Genomic DNA, 19,840 nt, shown 5'->3' with positions numbered 1-19,840 from the left:
GGGAAGATACTGGACATAGTAACATCTCTTACTTTCTGGTTAAGTGTTCTAAACGGGTACAGGACTACAAAACCTGAGCACTGCTGATACTCTGAGAATTTAGCCACATGGGAACACTTGTAAAGAGTTTTATCCAGATGGTATGTGTTAGTCATGACTTCATTATGGTTGCTGTGTTGTAGGTGTAAGGCTGGTGCAGAATCTGATCAGGTTTATGCAGAAAACTTTAGTTTCTCAACTGAGGTCATTAACCATATAACTAGGTGTCCTAGAACCATCTGGTTCAAAAAAGAGGTACCTGGTGATTTCAGGTGGGCTTGAAATGACATTTATTTGCATCACAGTCTTTCACTTGGTGATTATAGTTTGTCTAAATTTTTCTAGGTATCCAAGTCTTTATTTGGGTCATTTCTGTATTAAAATTAAGCTGCTTCCCTAAATATCTGCATTGTATTTTTAAAAATATAGAATTATGCTGGTATTTTAGAGAATCTTTAACTGCTTTAGGTATCAAAAAATATCTTGTTCTACCGAAAATGTAGAATGATAAGAAATATAGTATGTTTTAATCCTTTGGTACTGTGTTCATAAAATATTACAGTAGTTGTTACCTAAGACTTTCTCTTGTTCTGGTATTTAAACAAAATCTGTTATTGTCTTTAAATTACTATCTTTAAGCTGTATCATATTTTAACTTCTTTTTTTTATTTCTTTTCTTAAAAATAGGATTTGATAGATATTTTCGGAGCCGAACACTTGCTAACAATCGAAGAAATGTATGGTTTGCAGAATTTTGGGAGGAGAACTTTGGATGCAAGTTAGGATCACATGGAAAAAGAAACAGCAATATCAAGAAATGCACAGGTAACTATGAAAGTAAAACATTATCTGTAAGTTGTTTATTGGAGTGCAAGAAAGGAAGCGCTTTCTGCTGTCCACACTTCTGGTTTGCTTCAATTCTCCAATACAAATTATTGAATGTAAGAAAAGTGACATTTTTTATTAAAACCCGGATAAAAATATGATGGGCAATGTTTGAGAAAGCTAGTAGCTAATTTTTCCAAACCCAGTGATGGTACAGATTTTTTTGAAGATGAATGGCTGTGGTTCAATTCCATTCATGTTTTCAATGACCTCCTCTTTCACCCCACCTAGAGTTGTCAATATGATTTTTTTCTAGTGAACAGGCATATCACATTAATTCTCATATTGTAATCCCTGAAGTATATACAGAGAAAATTAAATTTCTGTTTAAACTCTTGAGGTCTTGATGATAGGTCAAGTCATGAACTCCTTATTTAGTTTACAAACTGTGCTTGAGAAAGGGGTAAAAATGAAATCAATATGTCCCTATTACTTGTCCTCATGTGAAGAGCACAGGATTCTACATTGTAAGCTCTATGTCTCTATTTCTAAGCTGAAAGTCTCTATGAAGTTTGAGTAAAAACTCTATGTAACTAGCAGCTGCTTGCTCAGGCATCATACTCAGGCGTGACTGTCCTGACAGCCAATACAGCAGTCACATCAGTAGCTCTGAGTTTCCCCTCACGTGTGAGGTGTTGGCTTTTTGCTGTTTCTTGCAAGGTTTACTACAAAATTGTTACCTTCAGTCTTATGTGACTACAGCAGACTGTGTTACTTTTTGTGTAGATACTTTTTGCCTGTTTCCAGGAGTCCCAGTTCCTTAATTACGACCACCAGCCCCAGAAGCACTGGCAGCGACCACCATCTCTGTGACTAGTGGCAGCAGCCATACCCAATTTTTGGCACTGCATACATAAGCCATCACTGTGCCTTGATTTTCCTGGCACCATTTTCCTTTGTCAGATAATACCACACACATGGAACGTGAACATTTTGGGTTTGCTTGCCGTTCTAGGAGTTGTGGCGGCCCACTGAGGCTGTCATGCATGCAGCCTTTGTTTTGGAGGTGTGCTTCCAAACTTTACACCAACAAAAGCTGCACACCAGCACCCCGCTTCTTCTGGGTTTGTCAGACTGACGTCCTGTGCTGCCTCTGAGCACACGCACTGTTCATCCTGCCCCTCCTGAACTGTTGGATTTATTGGGTGTGCACTGTGCCATCAATTCAGACTTACTGCGCTGTGCTCCGCAGTGCACAGATATATCTCACACAGAAATATGAACACCATGCATACACTCTCTCATTTCAGCCACGTTGCCTTGTCTTCTACACACTCCACAAGAAAAGCATGCTATTGTTTCTCACTGAGCTAAATGATTGCTCATTGCTCCAATCCGTTACTTCCTGGTCTTGATTCATATAGCAGTAAGTCATGGCTGGGTAGTTACCCATGTGTGGGAAAGAATGGTTTGTTTTTAGTATTTCAAGTGGAAAATAGATGCTTTTTTTTTTTTTTTCTGACATTCTTCAGGTGGAATGAGTGGTGTATGTGCTGTAGTTTGGGAAGCTCTAAATGTTACCACAGATGGTTGGATGACTTGTCTCAGCCTCATCACATCTGTCAAACTGAATTACCAAGGGAAAAGTAGTGTATGAAATGCATAGGCCATATCTTGATAGATTCAAAGGACTTTGTGATTTGAAACGGATATCCGTGTGTTTCATGAGCAAAGTTATGGCATGTTTTCTGTGCCCAAAACAGAAAGAAAATGTATTTTCTGCACCCAGAAAGTAAAAATAGTAGTGAGGGATACGATTAAAATATGAACAATCTCATATGAAGGTTGCATGTGCATTTCCACCTGCAGGGAAAAGCCTATGGATTCTTTGAAAGAAAGGGTATCTACAAGTTATAGAACCTCTCACTAAGACTGCTTAAAGGTGGCTTACTATGATGGAAAGGACACTTGGACAGCAGCAGATCTAAACCAAAGCTGCTGATTTATCATGATCATTATGATTATCTATCTCAAATGTAAAGGATGGGATTAAAAACCACAACTAAAATGTATTAATTTTAAATAAACTGAATCAAGAGATTAGGGTGGAAGTTCAAAATAAACTTCATGTAATTCAAGGAGAAATGCTAGGTGGAGAATGGGGGAATGACTCCTTCAATCTAGACCTAGAGAATCACAAATGGCATCTTGAGCCATCCCAGTTCACTTGCTGTGCTCTCCTGTGCACAAAAGAGGGTCAGCAATGAAATCCTGGCTGGTTCTTCATAGCACAGCCCTCAAAGCAGATGAGTCAGTCTACTATGATCTATGTCTGCTAGAGATTAGAGGGTAGTATCACACACATGAATCTGTCTTTCCCTAGAAAGCCTGAAGGCATTACTTCACATGAAGTCTGCTCTGAAATAATGGCGATAAATGAAATGAGCGAACCCCCAAATCTCAATAAAATTACAGGACCTGTTACTTTTAATTGTTTATAGCTTAATATTGAAGACTTTGATCCTTGGTCTGTCCAGATGCCAGTTGTTCTACCAAAATCCTTGTGGGCTTTCTCTGAAACTTTATGGGTATTTTCTCCGTTGTAAATTTCAGATCAATACTAGAAAGGAATGTACTCCAAGCTCTTGCGCAGGACTTGAAGACTGAACTTAAAACTACCATTTATTCTAATTTCCCCACAATTTCTTTGGGTATTGCAAATAAAAAGATCCTCTTTGACTTTTGCCCACCAGCCCAATTTGTATATCATTTTAATAGCCAGTGATGGACTGAAAGAAATTGAAAAAACTTGAGTGCTGTGATTTCACCTGGCAGGCAGCTAGAACATCCACACAGACATTTGCTCATGCCTTCCTCTCCACAATGGAATGTAAGTGAAAATTGAAAAGAAATAAAGATAAAACTTGTAGATTGAAATAAAGACAGTTTAATTGGACAGAAAAGGAAGATGATGGTGATGATATTGATAATGATAATACTAATAATGAATATGATGATAAAAGAATATACCAAACAAGTGATGCACAACACAATTGCTTACCACGTGAGGCCGGTGCTCAGCTTGTTCTTGAGCCACACTTCCTCCCAACCAACCCCTCAGTTATATATACTGAGCATGATGTCTTATGGTATGGTGTATCTCTCAACAGTTTGGGACATCTGTCTTGACTATGTTCCCTCCCAGCTCCTTGTGCAGCACCCCACCTTTTCATTGGCAGGGCAGTATAAGAAGCGGAAAAGTCCTTCACTGCTTGGCAACAACTACAACATCAATGTGATATCAAAATGATTCTCATCCTAAATCCTGAACACAGCACTATAGCAGTGGCTAGGGGCAAGATTCAGTCTATCCTAGCTGAAATCAAGACATTGAGCAACATCTATAATCTGAAAATCTCCCTCTCCAAAGATATTGAAAGGCCATTTGATAGGTATTAAGTTTTCCCAGGCCTGAGATGTGTTTTCCTAGCATTCCTGCTTATCTTATCTAGGAGATACTTGTATCTTTTTCTCATATGACATTTGTAATTCCCAACAACAACAACAAACTGGTATCTCTGTTCTCTATTTAGTCGAGTTATCTGTTCATAGCTTTGAACTTTTACTACCTGCAGTAAGGAGGCTACAAATCTAATCCAATTTCAAGCATTTTATGAAGATACTAGAAAATGCTTCATACTAAAAGATATTTTTCTCTTTTCTTTTCCATGTAAAATCAAGAGTCTTTTTAATACATTCAAGTCCTGAAAGGGATTTCCTCTCCTTGTTCAAGGTTAAGAATTACAAAGGCCTTCTTACCTCCTGTTCTTATACTTACTGATTATTATATTCTAGTCTTGTAATGGCTTAAACAGTTTGTTTAAAGAAACTGCTATTTTAAGATGGCTTAAAAATAATATTCATTTGTGGTTGCTGTTGCTTCTTATTTTATTTTTTTAAATGTGCTTTCAAGATACATACAGTTATGTTTCTTTTGAATTTGCTGCATAATTTGCTTTCTGATTTTTGCCAGTTTGCAGAAAACAATAATTCACCTTTGCTTTGAAAAAAAAGTAATTGCTTTGCCACTCTTGATTTGCAACTAGCTCTATATAGTTTTGAATATGAGTGTATGTTGATCAAATAATCAAGATTAGACCAATACTTTGAAAAATATTAGATTTTTTTTTGTTCTAAACTTTCTGCATTTAGAAAAATAAATCAACTTGCTCCATTAACTTAGTTAACATGAAATAATTATTCAATGACTACCCTTAAACTTTTTTAACTGGGGAAGGAGAGAAAACTCATTTGTCTTACTACAACAAAATGGAAAAGAATGGAGTACTAGAATAATTGAATTGCCTGTAGAGATTACAAGAAACTTCACTTTACATATTGATTCAAGGTACAGGTTTTCTATATTTGATAAAAAGATCTTTATTGAGACATGAGTCTCTCAGGGATCTTCAACAGCCTCTCTTTAGCACTGGGATCTCTTTGTGGGAAGCGAGGAGATGAGAAGTTTTTCACTTATCCCTGTGCTGCAGCAAAAAATAATTAAAGACAGAGACAGCATTCACCCTTTGATTACCTACATTCTTCAAGAGGAAGGGTTTGCACCATGGTTGCAGGAGATGTCAGAGACAGCATGCTTCTCGATTTACTTATTTAAAGTCTGGAGAATTTTCCCATATGTTTGGCTTCTCATTTGAGTCAATTGTTGGGCCAAGTTTTTGGTAGCCTAAGATTTAACATAACTTAGAAACATTGTGGACTGACCAGATTTATTCCTGGTGTTGTGTTAACTCCAGCTTTTGGTTGTAGAGTTATTAATTGTTAGTTCTACCTTAAGGTAAGCTACTAGACCTTGTGTTTCTTGAGAAATGTACAAAAGTATGACTACAATGATTTGAAACAAATCTATCCTAGAGTTCCATTTGCATTAAATTGTGAGGCTGACAATATCTACCATCACTCTTTCAGAAGACCAAAACACTGATAAAAAAAGAAAAACAGCATTAGTTGTGAAGAGTTAAGGGAGAAGGGTAAGAATTGAATGTACTTAGATTTGCTTCCATTAACCTCACAGAATATTAATATTTGATTTTATTCTAACAAAAAATTCTGAAGAAATCCAATGTGTATACACAGGCAGATATTTGTGTGCGCATGCATAAGCAGATATAAATCTAACATGAAATAACGTTGCTTACTGTATCATGTTTTAATGTGTACAATGGTTGCTCAAATTCAAATCTGATGTAAGAAGATATAGTTCCATTGAGATTTGTTCTGGGTTTCCCCCATAGCATCCCTTCAAGGCATGCATTTATCATAGTATTTACAAAATGTGGGCCGTTAATAAAACCTCAACAAAAATGTTAATAAAAACCCCTTGTTCATGCACATTGCTATAGAAGTAGTCTCTCCCCCCTATTTTGGATGGTTTGCATTTTAACTATGCTGCAAACCTAATCAGCCTTTAACTGCCTATAATGACTGACTGCACTGCTAAAAATAAAGATGGAAGAGTTTCCAAAAGCATATAGAGACCTGTGCAAATTAGTCTAATTTCAATTTGCTCTATCAAACTGAACTATTTTTTTTCACTTAAAAATATTCATAGTGCAGTATAACAGACAACATGCATACTAGAAACTTTACAGATACATTATTGGTTTTCTGTTAAATAACTTCTTTGAAAATGCAGTAACACCTAAAAATATTAATATAAAGAAGTAGTTCTACTCATATGTGTACACAGCCACATTCTGAAAAACGTCATAGATCCAACTGAAAATTTCAGGTGCAGTAAGTGAATCTTGCAGATGTACATTGCATTGCTATTTAGATTAATGGTTTCATTACTACAAAATCACTCCTGAAGTATGTTTTTTTTCTTGATGAGATCTAGAAAAAGTCAAAAAAAAAAAGCCACAGAGATGCAGTTGAGATGCACAGTGGGTTGTACTGCAATACTTAAAAGTCACGAAGGCTCAAGAGGGACTGTTCTCAAGCACACAGAAGGAGCTTGCATGCTCCTTCATGTGTTTAGACATAAGAGGCAGAAAGGGCAATTCTTATTGCTTTGTATTTTCTTGATTCCCATTTGAAAAGTAGCTTATAAACACATTGCAGGAGGATTTTTGGTTTTTTGTTTCTATTTATAAAATGTGTTTTGCTGTTTTGTGTAAATACAGTAATTCTGTGTAAAAAAAATCACAGTAGTTGGATTTGCAGCATGACAAGCAGATGCCAAGTTTACTATAGAAACTTTGCTACCCATTGCATCAGTTGGACACCAAATACTCTGAGGATTATCTGCCATAGTCTGAGCTTTTTCTTACTCTGCTTTGGACCTTATCTTAGAGCTGTGAAAATTGTGTGTTACAGGTAGCTGCACTGCTGTGGTCCCATGCTGCCTCTAATGTAGTACTAAATCAAACCACATCATGTGTCATTAAATAATAGATGGAGCCATAGAGCATTTACTTTCAGTTTTTAGGACAATAGATCATGTCCCAGGTGGCACCAAAACCTCTTCGAATAACATAAATGAGGTTTAATCTCTTTATTATGATATACCGTGGGCCATAAATTCACCTTTTTTGCATATTTTTTCTGGTTCCAAATTTCAGAAGCCTGGGTAGTCAGTCCTAAAGAAAAGGTTGATGTCTGAGAATGGTGAGTGACATTTTGCCAAAATTAACAAGACTGAAATACAGACTTTCTCATGCTATAGATTAGGTTGGAATGTTCAGACCATATTCTCTCCTGATGGTGAAGAACTGGGAGGCATAACCCCTACCATCTCTCTCTGCTGTCAGTGCCTAATAGACTGATAAATGATAGAAGACCATAGCTTAAAGTATATTTGATCAAAATATTCACATTCAGCTGTCTTACAAAAGGCCAGTTCTGGCTCTTATTCCAGAAACTATGGAATTTTACAAGGTGCAAGTTGAGTATTATTTAATTCCTGCAACTGCTAATGTGTGTATCACTCAAGTTGTGAAATCAGGGGAACTAACATACACTTCTCATTCACTGATTTGATTTCATTTCAGTTGCTGTCCTCCATTTTGTTATTTCACCAGTTGCTAGTATCTTTAAATGTCTTCATAATATATCCAGCGGAATATCACTTCTTAGTCCTGTCAAAGCTTACATTCACAAAATTATAGATTATAAAAATGTATAATTAAAAAAGCTTCTTATTCTAATATGAAAAATAGATTGTTGATATACTCCATAGAGGTAATTTTTTCTCTACAACTTTATTCCTTAATTGGAATTCAAGTCTTGTATTCTCTCAGGAAATGTATCAATTTTAGATTTATAGTGTTTTACAAAGCTGTGAGTCATATTCCACTGCAAAATCATTTAAATAGAAGATCTCGCCTTTTTAGATTTGATACACTTGCTGCCAAGTTGGAATACTTTTAATACATATATATATATGTTCACATGTGTGGATGTGTTTTCTAGTAACTTGTGAATCCAGAAATCCTTATTCCAGCTCAGAACCTCTGCAAGAATGGCATATCCCACTGAAAGAATTGTTGCTTTAAGTACAATTTTGTGTGAACTCTGCACCTTCTCAAATGCAGTCTCAGAAAACTTCTTACTAATATTACTTATGATGTAAGAACAGCTGCTATACACAATCCTTGTTCCTGGGAGACAATAGTAAGTTACTCTGTCACCCCCAGTACTAGCCCAACCACTTTGGACTGATAGTAGAATAGGAAAGTTGATTATCAAAGTGTTGCATGTTGTTCATCAGTTTGCTCTCCTGGTTTACCACAAGCAGACCCTTGCTGTGAATGAGACGACATGTTAAATGTAAGCCTGAGTCCCAGATATCCTTCAGGTAGAAGTCTTTGTTGTTTCCCCTTCTGATCAAGTTCTTGTAATCTTGCCTTGTGAAAGGGCCTGAAGAACTGTTTTAATTTTTTATATATAACTTTATGTCAATATTTAAACATTTTAGGTTACAGTGCTTAAACATTTTATAAGTATGCACATTCAGTGTTCTTACTTGCTACCTGACTAGATGCTTCATTGGAATACAAGTAGTACAATAAAAAATAGCTTAAGTTTTCAAGGAGACATGTTAATTTGATTGAAAATGTTCTTCCCTATTCATAAGTAGTGGTCCATGATACACTTTTTTTCCTGGTCTATTGTGTAGTGGGAATACCAGTACCAGTCGGGTGAAGAACAACTACTTTATATGGTACCTTCTTTCCTAGATGACCCAGTTGTCCATCTTATCAAACAGTGCACCTCTGTGGAGAAAAACAGTTAATGATGAGCATCTGAGGACCTCACTGTCCTTGTTTAAAGAAATTTTACTTCAGGTTAGTATGGCCCCTAAGGCTGGAGGGCCATAGCTGTATTCCCAGCACTCATCCTACTGTTTGGTTTACTCTGGAAGGCACTGAGATTGTTTAGTAGTCCACCATGTGAAAGTGGGGGCAGTTAGGAAATTTGTTTATGCAAATAAAACATGAATATAGCTGCACTCAAGGGACTGAGCAGGTAGAGCTGAAGAAGGGTGGAGACCTATCCCATCCCTACCTCACATGTTCTCAGAATCTGTATGGCAGAAGAAAATGGTTCCTTATGGCTCTGATCCTTCTGAGTAATGAGAAGGATACAGAGCCCTCTCAGTACTCTGTTCCTGCAAACAAACAGGATTTAACTGCTCCTGGCCCTTATTTGCAGAAGATTGCTAACTGCAACCTAATACTGCATTATTCAATTCATTAGTTTTTCTGAGAGTAAAAAGGTTCATTTAATACACAGCTCAATATTTATAAGCTATTTTTAATGTTCTCGGACTATGCAATGATTCAAGATACATATTTAAATTTACCAGTATGCAGTTTCTAAATAGATCAAAAAAAAGTTGCTTGTCCTGTTTTCTAACTGCAGAAAAATGCCATCTTACATATTTACTGGAATATAGAGTGACTTATAAACTTTTGGTGCAGAAGTTCCCCAGAATCAGCCTTTTCTCTATTAGTTAATACTTTATTTATGAGATATCAGCAAGTTAAAACAAATATGACCACAAGGAAAAATACAATGGTAAAACAAAGGAAATAATCTTTCTATTGTTATCTTTCCACTGAATAATTATGTTTGGTATTAAAAAATATTTCAACTTAGTATGATGCTATATACCAACAGTATTCCAAGTGAATATATGTCTGTAATAATTACATTAATTTTATAATGTTATTATTATATGTAAACTAAGTTGTTTCATAGTTTCATGAAGCAGCAATCAAAATACTTTGGACTGCTTTCAGCTCATGAATGCTTTCCATACATTGAATAATTATTCACCTGTGAAATGCTCCTGATTTATAAGTACTAGCTCACCTTTTATGGAAAAGAGTTCAGATTGGTCATCTGTAAACAGATGCAGATGCATTTTAATCTACCATGTAGAATTTTATTGCAGAAATAGACCCAGCAAAATCAATGGGGCATACATAATGGGCTGTAGTATAAATCGGTCAGAGGTCAAAATTTTTCTTTTAATGGATAAGTGTATCCATTAAATATACCAATTATAGTTCAATATTTCTAGAACATTATTTGTATCCACTATTTGAGATAGGTGTTTTTGTATTGAGAGTACTTACGAAAGGTCGAGCAGATGCCGAAGTGTCCCCAGTCTGTGTTAAAATCACTGTATAGGAGAGAAGAGGTATATTTGTTATGTTGAACTTACACTTGTTTAACTGCATGGCTGGACGTAATGATTTTGACCCATATTCTAGCTGAGGACTAGTGCATGTTTAGGGCTTGCAGGATTGCCCGTGGGTGGAACTCATGAGGCAGGATTTTACTTAATTCTTCAACTTCTGCCAGGCCACTTCCACATGTCTAAATAAGCTGCTTAGAATGGTATGACTTATGTTGTGATGATGGACATCTCTTTTTATGGACTGCAAATAGACCTAGATGACTAATTTGGAAGAGGTGCCCCACTTTTAGATTGCTCAAGTCACGTGAAATGAATCCCATTCCTTGGTCGCATGGACCTTCTCAACAAAGCAATTTGCCTTCCCAATTCATGTAAGAAGATGGTGACAACTGTAATGTTTGCTTATATTAATTATGACTATATTATTTGAATGTTTAGAGGTAATTTGGCTTCCTTATAGGTACTTTCATGGATAGAAGCAAAAGGGAAGGCAATACATGGCAGTACTCTGTATATGGACTATCAGCAAATATTCCTCAGATGTGAATATGTGATTATTTGTCTGTTGATTATACCATAGATTTTTGGGATGCAATATCCTGTTGAATTATGCAAAAATATTTTAAAGAGTCTTATAGACAAACTTTTACAATTAGGGTTTGTTTAAAAATTAAATCCTTAATTATTCTGTCCAAGATACTTTTATTCTGTGATGAGATAATACTAAGAGCCAAAGAAATGAAGGCTTAAAAACTTTTATCAATCTACATAATGTACATGATCTTTCACTGAGACAAAAGCAGCTGCTGTCGTGACCTCACATGCTACATACCCTGTAGAAAATAAGTTACTTTCAATTTATTACAGTGATACTGTGCAATAAGGTGTGCTTCCATTAGTGGTATCTTCAGCTGTATCGGTAAACAATGGGTGATTTATGCTGCAGAGCTTTTCTACTGTATCTTCAACATTGACTGAGGTTTAGGTAGCCAAGGTTGATTTGTTACTGTCTTACATAAAATTCAAGGTAGTGAAAGACAAGGTCTATGTGCTCCATATATTTCACCTGACCCCATAAAATATAGGACCCAAAATCCTTCAGAAGTTCAGCAGTCATGGGCAGGTGGTGTGCTGAGTCTACCATGCTGTTTAGGTTTTCCTTGTTTCCTGTCTGTTCCCTACTCTTCCATGTGCTCAAGTATAAGCTGGTTTTGGCTAGAGACTGCATTTTTTAGATTTTTATTTTTGAACAGTGTTTTCCTATTTTATTTTTTCAAGCAAAGAAGAAGAAAAACGAGTTGGCATTTTCACGTGTCATAAACCTGCTTGGAGGAGTCCAGTGCAATTTAAGTGCCACATAAGGATTGTTTGGCTTAGAAAATAAGGGTGCTTTTTCACTCTCAGTGTTCAGTACTGACTGTTGGTAGACTTTTTCATGAGCCATAGCCTTGAAAGAGCAGTTCTTCAGAGACTCTCAAATAGATCAACAATTATTCTCTCATCTTGAAACGAACAAATCATTTCCAGCACCAGAAACACTTCAAGGTAACATTTTAAATTGTCCCTTCCTGTGACTTTTGAAACTATAGCAAACGAGGAACAAATTCACTTTATTCCTTTTAAATTTTGAAAACGAGCCCAAGACTCCAAAAGTGGCAGTTTTAGGAATATTTCAAGTGTTGGCTCAGAGAGCCATAGAATGAGGTCTGCAATTCACTGAACCTTCTAGCAAGACACATCACATATAAAAGCTGAAAATATGACAAACAGTTCACGTGTATGGATTGATTTTTAACTTTTTGGTGTTACCATCTGCCAAAAGACTGTAGTAGAAACGAGCAATTTACAGAATCAAATACTATGACCAGGAGACAAAAATACTGTCATCTACTGCATTCTACTTAAAAGTATGTAATGTTCCTCAAATCCTAGGTAAAAGGTGTCCAGGGGAAAAAAAAAAAGTACAGAGCACACATTGACTTTGTATTTAGGAATTCCAAATAAACAAACGTAAAATTTCAAATGTTTCACAGAAATTGGGAAGAGAAAAGGAGGGTAAATTTGCTTTATAAATAGCCAATTATTTGCTGAGAGACAAAGAACACACATTCAGGGATTTACTTCCTGGAACTCATTGCTGTTACTTATTAATTGAACAACTATAGATATCGTTCTGACTTTTGTCCAAAATTAGGGTAGAAATTTAACAGGCAAAAACTTGCTCATAAACTTTTGGTACCTCTCCAGTTGATTTGAGGTGAAATCTCTAGCTGCAGCAGTATTTTAAAATGGAGAGAGGAAAAAATAATGAAAAGAAGTGGAATTAATTTGCTGTATTAGATTGTACACACCTTCATATCAGCTAATAGAACTGGAATTGAGTGTGGCAAGGTCTTCTGCATTTGTGGTTTCTGTGTGCAGCGGAACAGCGTGGAATGTACAGATTGGTACCTGACACCCTGCAGGGAAAAGGGCAAACAAATCTACATATTATACTGTAGCCTCTGTACGTTTTTGAGTAGAACTACCTATGGCCTGGGTATCAGCCTTCATGGTGAAACTTCCCTAGTGCTCTGTGTTGAACATCGTTGCCTTACATGGGTTCTGATTCGCCCATACCTTTGCAAGCTTCAGTACAAGGCTCAGGTCTGCATAAGGTTTGGTTTGAATTTTAAATGAGTATTAAGGTCACTTTCCATTGTATCTGAACTGTTCTCACCAATTCCTCTGTGAACTTATCTTTCATGTAGTTTGTGATGATAACAAAGGAAACAGGGTTTGGAACATGAAACCAAAGATTTTTTAACTTAGTTGCAGGGAGATAAAATACAAAGGGTGTATAATGGCCAAATCAGCGATGCTGTACATGAGTGTTGCTTTGTTGACATGAAGAGGTATGAGATTTGAGAGAATACAGCCCCCCAAATGAGAGTAATAACTTGATATTTATGTGGAAATCACAGAGAGGTCAGTAATCAAAGGCAGGGTAGGATAAGAAAAGCTTTAAAGAGATGATCAGAAGGGAAGCTACATTGCATTTCACTTCAGAAGACAAAGAGTTTTAGATCTTAAGAGTAGGATGAAAATAAGCAGAGCTTTATAGACAGGTTACATAGAGCCTTAGAAATAGAGAAACGAAGTTGTCTTCCTATGAAAAGGGTAGCCAACCCAGAATTTGGCCTCAGCAATCCTAAACTCTAAAATTCCCTAGTATGGATGAAAGGAACATTGTATATGGGAGGGAACTGCAATGCGTATTACTCCTTGAAATCTCTTTTGGACTGCTGTTATGTGTTTCTATTTTCCATAGTTTATCCTTTTTGTTGTTCTCATTGTAGCATGAATCACTCTTCTGAAAACAAAATAAAATAAAATTTCTTGCAGTCCCCTTCACTGTTTAAATTGAATCATGTTGGCTTTTGCTTTTAGAGCCTTTAAGATCTGGGCTATATGTTTACTTTCAGTTATATATGTGACATTAAAAAAAAGAAAGTGTGCTTTTAGAATTTGGATGGTGCTTTTACCACCTTCCTTGCCTTTTTATAGTGCGCCTTAACAAAAAAACCCCAAAACCAAAAAACAAATCCCCAAACAAAAAAATCAGCATCCTTATAGATTTTTTCTCTTGGTTTATTTATTTTTCTTCTTTTTTAGAAGATGTGTCTGAGCATATTTTGGTCCTGATTACAACAGGGATATTTGTAGTCAGTCCTATCTGGAATTGGGTGTAGTGCACTGCTCCAGATAAAACCCAGCATACTGTCTCTTCTTGGGGTTCTATGCTTATTTTTCCTGTTGCTCATTTAAAGTATCTCTGGCTGATACTTAGTTGTGATATTTACCTGCTTGAAATCTGGCTATCTGAAATGTCAAATGATCATGTTTTCTGCTTCTTCAGTCTCTCTAACTTTGTGTGGCATTCAATTTACCTTGAAACCATTGTGACTGAGTGGCCAGTACTGTCATCCTCTCACTCTATTTGTCACTCATGGAGTTCAGTTCTCTGTCACTTGTTGATAAGGTCAAGTTTTAACTTCTTGCCTCATCTGCTCTTCAACATACAGTGTTAATTCTGCACCTGGTCTGACATAATTTGTCATTCCTAGACATTAGATCCATGGTGTTCAAGTCCTTAGTAAGTTTTTTATAAGACTGCATAAATTTTGCTATAGCTCCATACATTAATTCCTTTATTAATGTGTTCTTGACTATGCTTTTTGTTTTCCAAAGTCCACCTTTCTTTACATGAAGTTTTGAACATTAGTTTTAATTAGTTCTCATTTGAGGGAGAGGAACTTAATTACTTTATGATCAGGCATTTCAGGTGTAATGACGCCTTCAAGTTATTTGCTGTTGAATATTTAGAAATACGTCTCCAGTCCTGCAATGTAGGCAGCATGGGGCCCACTTATGCATCTGTGCAGGACTTCAATGAACTCAGTAGCATTTTACAGCTGAAAGGACTTAAGTATGGTTATGATAACATGTCTTAAATATATTCTCTAACCATGTAAAAAGATCCCAAAGCCAGTTCCACAAAGAAATAGTAATTTTAAGTGCCTGTACTTCACCTTCTTATGATACCTCCCTGGGGAGTAGGTGGCTGTTTGAAAAACTGTGCTATTAATACTTTTCATCGGTCATACTTTCTGTTCTTCTACTTTCTATGTGATTCATTTTCTGATTAAAAGGGTGATGATTTAACCCTATTCCTCGGCTTTTGACATCCATACAGAGCTAGTCTCTGGTACCTTCCAGTTTTGAATATCACTACAGTGTACAGCATTCATATGTATATGTCTCTGTATGCATTTATTCTCCTATATAATATATCCCTTCCCTCTAATTCCATTGTCATCCCTATCTGTATGCAAGTCCACAAAGGATGCATTTAGAGGAAAACATTTTGCCTTTCCCATCCCCTTCTCTCTAATCTTTGTGTTACTGATCTTCAATTCAGCATAGAAAACTCTAAGCAGGAGGTGGAGAAGAGCTGAGGGAGTTATTAAGAGTCAGAACAGGATGCCTGGAAACAGGGGAGCTGAAGCTTCCAGAGCTGGGACTTGGGGCTGGACCTCTTGGTGTTGACAAGTACTGGCAGACCACAGGGGAACTGTTCCCAGTCTCTTCTCCCTTGTTCTTAATCTCAGATGATATATTTAAACTCTTCAGGAAAGCGGAGCATTTCCAATGACTGCTGTTACAGATTCAGGACCTAGTTCAGAAAGTGGGAAAAAGTACAATAAAGCTGAAAACCTTTATTCTTAGTTTAACATTCAGGAAACCCTCTTGAGAAGTGCAACTGCAAAGAAGATCAATCTTCTATTTTAAAAAAGGATTTTGACATTTGGAATCGAAATGAAACCAGACCATTTTAAAATTCAAAGTTAAAAAGAATTAAACCTTATTCTACTTCAATGAAAACACAGTAGTGTGCTATCTAGCATAAAAAAAAAACATATTACCAAAAGTTTCTATCTGTTTCAGTTGTAAAATGCAGATATATTTTCAACACAGTGATGATTTTCTGTGTTGTTTTCCCTAGAAACCAAAATGTTGGTATGTTTTTAAAAAGTATTTTTGATGTGATGGAAGTACATTCTCTAGTGAAATGTAACTCTGTAACAGAGCCTCCCCATAAGGCTATAGTTTAAGGTGAAGAAAAAATGTATGATTTTAGGACCCAGGAAAAAAAATTATCAGAGCATTGCATTATAATTTATTGTATACAGTATGTTTGTGGACAGCTATCTGTGCAAATGTTTATCTAGCATGTATTTGATGCAGACAATTAATTACAGTGTGTACAAATGACATGCTGATTATGATTAATCCCACAGATAAAAATGCTGACATTGATGTCTAGTAATTTTCTACATCTGTGGACAGTGGGCTGTTTTTCAGAAGAGAGTATCTAAGTTATGCGTTTCATCTCTTCCGCAAAATCAGAGATGTGATTGTAGAGGTGGAATGTCAGGTGGGAGCTGGGTACACTCACCACTTAACATTTATGTATTTCCTGAAACCCAGCTATGTCAATAACTACAAGAGGTTGAAGCTCTCTGGAGAGTGCTAATCTGATTCTCTTATAGATTTTTTTTTAATTTTAAACTTATTTGCAAATATTGCAGTGTTCAACTCTCTTCTCTTATCCTCGCCTATGACCTCCTGAAAAAATTAAGATGAAAACTTCAACAGGTTACTTACTACACATGTATGACAGGGACATGTTAATCAGCAGTTTTCAAAGACTAAGTTTTGGTGGTATCATGAGATTAGAAATTAAGTAGATGTGGTTCATGATAAGTTACTGTTCAAGAAAGCCGTGGTTTTCTTTGAGTTTAATTTGAAGTATGTTGATAATGGAATAGGCTGCCCAGAGAGGTTGTGCAGTCTCCATCTCTGGAGACATTCAGAACCTTCCTGGATGCTGTCCTGTGCAACGTGTTCTGGGCGATCCTGCTCTGGCAGGGAGGTTGGACTAGATGATCTCCAGAGGAGATCTCCCTGTCATTCTGTGATAACTGTGGGAATGTTATCTTGGACATAAGCTTTGCTTGTTTAGAAGATTCCTTAATGATGTTCTTTGTTATTTGTGGGGTCTGTTGTATTGTTCTGTCACTTAGAAAAAACAAACCTCTCTTACTGATGGATGAACTTTCCTTGGCCAGGCATTAGATAAAGCAGCTCTTCAGTATTCATGCTGTACAACAGACAAATTCTTGGGTATTCATGAGCCACCCAGGACACAGATTTCATCCCAGCTGTGAAATTATATCAGCGCTCAGGTTCTGATGGAGGATAAGCATCTAGTAACTGTGATGGCTGAACAGGCTTCAGGACTCCAAGCAAAGCCTCACCTCACCGGACTAGTGGATATTTTACTTTTGTTAGGGCACATGTGGACTTGGAGATTTTCTTTTCAGAAACTATGCATTGTATTCATAGACTTCAGTTTCACTGCCACTTCATTTGTTGATAATGATTTTTTAGATTTATAATTCCAATATAGACTGCTTGGTAATATTTTATGATGTGATTTTGATTGTTAATGTGTTTGCTTGTGAATAGAACTGTGCTATACAAACTTAGGTTCCTTGTCTGTTCTTACCTGCTAAAAAAGAGAGAGAAAAAAAAGAGGAAATGTTACTTCTATTCTGTGTCAAATCACGTATTTTCTACTTGTTTGATTACTTACCTGTTACATACAGTAGTTTATTAATTTTAACTGCTTGGTCAGTAAATCTGTGCTACCCCTTAAAAAGCTTTCAACACCTGTACATGCTCTCTAGCCTGTCTTCTTCCACTTCCCTTAGGCTTACATAAACTGATCTTAATGAGGTGATTCTCAAATGAATTTCACCTTTTAAAGGTTAAATATTGTAATTAGAATTCAATTGTAAGGAGAGCTGGAGGACTTTAGCGAGCTCTAGTGAGGCTGTGTATCGTATCACATACTCCCTAGCACTGTGTTGTGATGCTTTCAGCTCTGCAGATTGGGTCCCTTCTGGGTCTTCCCTTGATTGCAACATGTTACTCCATGCTACACCAAATCATTCTATTTTCAAGGGGAAGGTGATAATGTTTCAGGCTTCCCTTTGGTAGTTTGTTAAAAAAGCCCATTCAGAGAACACAGGATGTGCAATTTATAGCTCAGATACGGAACACTTCTGAGATGTGAGAGGTTGGATACAACTCTGGAAGGATTTGAAAGTTGATAGAAGTCTGGCTCTGTGGCATTTGAAGAATTGAACAGGATGGAAGTGCAGATATGAAGGAGGAACCCCAACAATGGCTGGGGCTGGTGCTTGAAGCAGAAAATGCTAATTCAACTGACTGTAAAATGAGAGTGGTTGGATCCTAGAACAGATCGGAAGAATTACAGCATTATATGCATTCCACTGTAAGGAAGGGAGAAGGGAAAGAGTTTTATTTTTATACTGCCTTATTTCATTATTTTATTTCTCTGTTATTAGCTTCTTTTCTTCACTGTCTGCTCTTGCCACAGTCCGTACCTCCTCCTTCTTATTTGATTTGATCTGTAGAGTTTATTGAACTATATCAATTCACTCTGTGGAAGCGACTTTTGGATCAGCCTGTGTTTGTTAGGTTTTATAATCAGAGTATAATAATTAGGTACATTCAGGTAGGCTTGAAAAGGAACAAATAGCATTTGAGTTTTCACTGCAGCTATTCAGTGTGACAGTCCTACGAGCCTGAATTGTTTTGACTGTTCTCACTTACCGGTGCCAGTAGTCTTTTTTTGTGGCAACTGATCCCCAGTTGAGACTCATTCTCCTTTACAGCTTGAATGCATGACTTGTTTCCATTAGCACTGTCAGAGTGTTTAAAATCGACGTGCAATTTTGTTTCACCTACATGGTGACTCAATGGTAAAATGCATTAATAAAAGTTTAGAAATAATAATGATATTTACCCTCGGATTTAGCAGACTTTGAGGATGTACCTTAATAGTGTCATAGAACTGGTGCAGGTTCACACAGGAATAGATTTATTTCTTATGCTCTGCTAAATTTCCTGTGGAATGCCGTGTGCATTAGGATCCATGGTAACCATGCCTGCTGCAGCTCGGTATTACTTTGCTGTTGATAATGCAAGTCCATCTAATTAGCACCAAATGTCAGGGTACTAAGAGGAGCAGGTGGCACCATTTGTATCTGAAGTAAATACAAACACTGTATTTATGTGCAAAACCAGGCAAAATAAAACCTTTTATAAAGTCTGTTATAGATGGTTTGTCTGATGAATAAGATCTGAGAGAGAGAAGATAATTATAAACTGTGACCCACGAATGGAAGTGATAATTTAAACTCTGGGTTGAACCAAAGGCTGTTGATAGGAAATATTTTGGGCTTGAAAACTTAAAGAAATAAGATGTGTTACCTTTGGAATAGACACTATACATTTCTGGTATTTGGAAAGTCCATTGTTCATTCTGGGTTCGTGTTGTATTTTAGAAGTTATTAGGAGTGATGACAATTGCAAATAACAAGAAGGAGAAGTTTAATAACCTTTATTTTCGTGAAATGTTAGGGTCTAGGAGCAAGGCCTGTTAAACAGTGTCTTTAGGTTAACTTTAAGGACTTTGACCTCTGGGTGACTCAAAATGTATGAAACAATAGTGTGAATGTCTCTGAAGGGAAAGGAAACTGCTACTGATCTGCCCAAGATGGGCAGGATCGTTGTGTTTGTATACCTTTGTTTTTTACAAAGAAAGAAAAATACCTC

At 36.5% G+C, this 19,840-nt stretch overlaps 1 protein-coding gene across 1 annotated transcript in view; it reads left to right on the top strand.

The window, feature by feature from the left end:
• The window catches only part of GRM8 (glutamate metabotropic receptor 8), a gene marked incomplete at both ends in the record, with an annotated part of 341,814 nt that overhangs the window by 152,967 nt on the left and 169,007 nt on the right, over window positions 1–19,840 (top strand). The window contains one exon of the mRNA XM_084279529.1: window positions 727–864. Within this exon, the coding sequence (XP_084135655.1) occupies window positions 727–864 (138 nt within the window). The remainder of the gene's footprint in view (window positions 1–726; window positions 865–19,840) is intronic.

The sequence above is a fragment of the Gallinula chloropus genome (genome assembly GCF_964237585.1).
Source record: "Gallinula chloropus genome assembly, chromosome: 1".
Lineage (NCBI taxonomy): Eukaryota > Metazoa > Chordata > Aves > Gruiformes > Rallidae > Gallinula > Gallinula chloropus.
The sequence above is the reverse complement of the archived record's forward strand: the minus strand, read 5'-3'. Positions and strand labels throughout refer to the sequence as shown.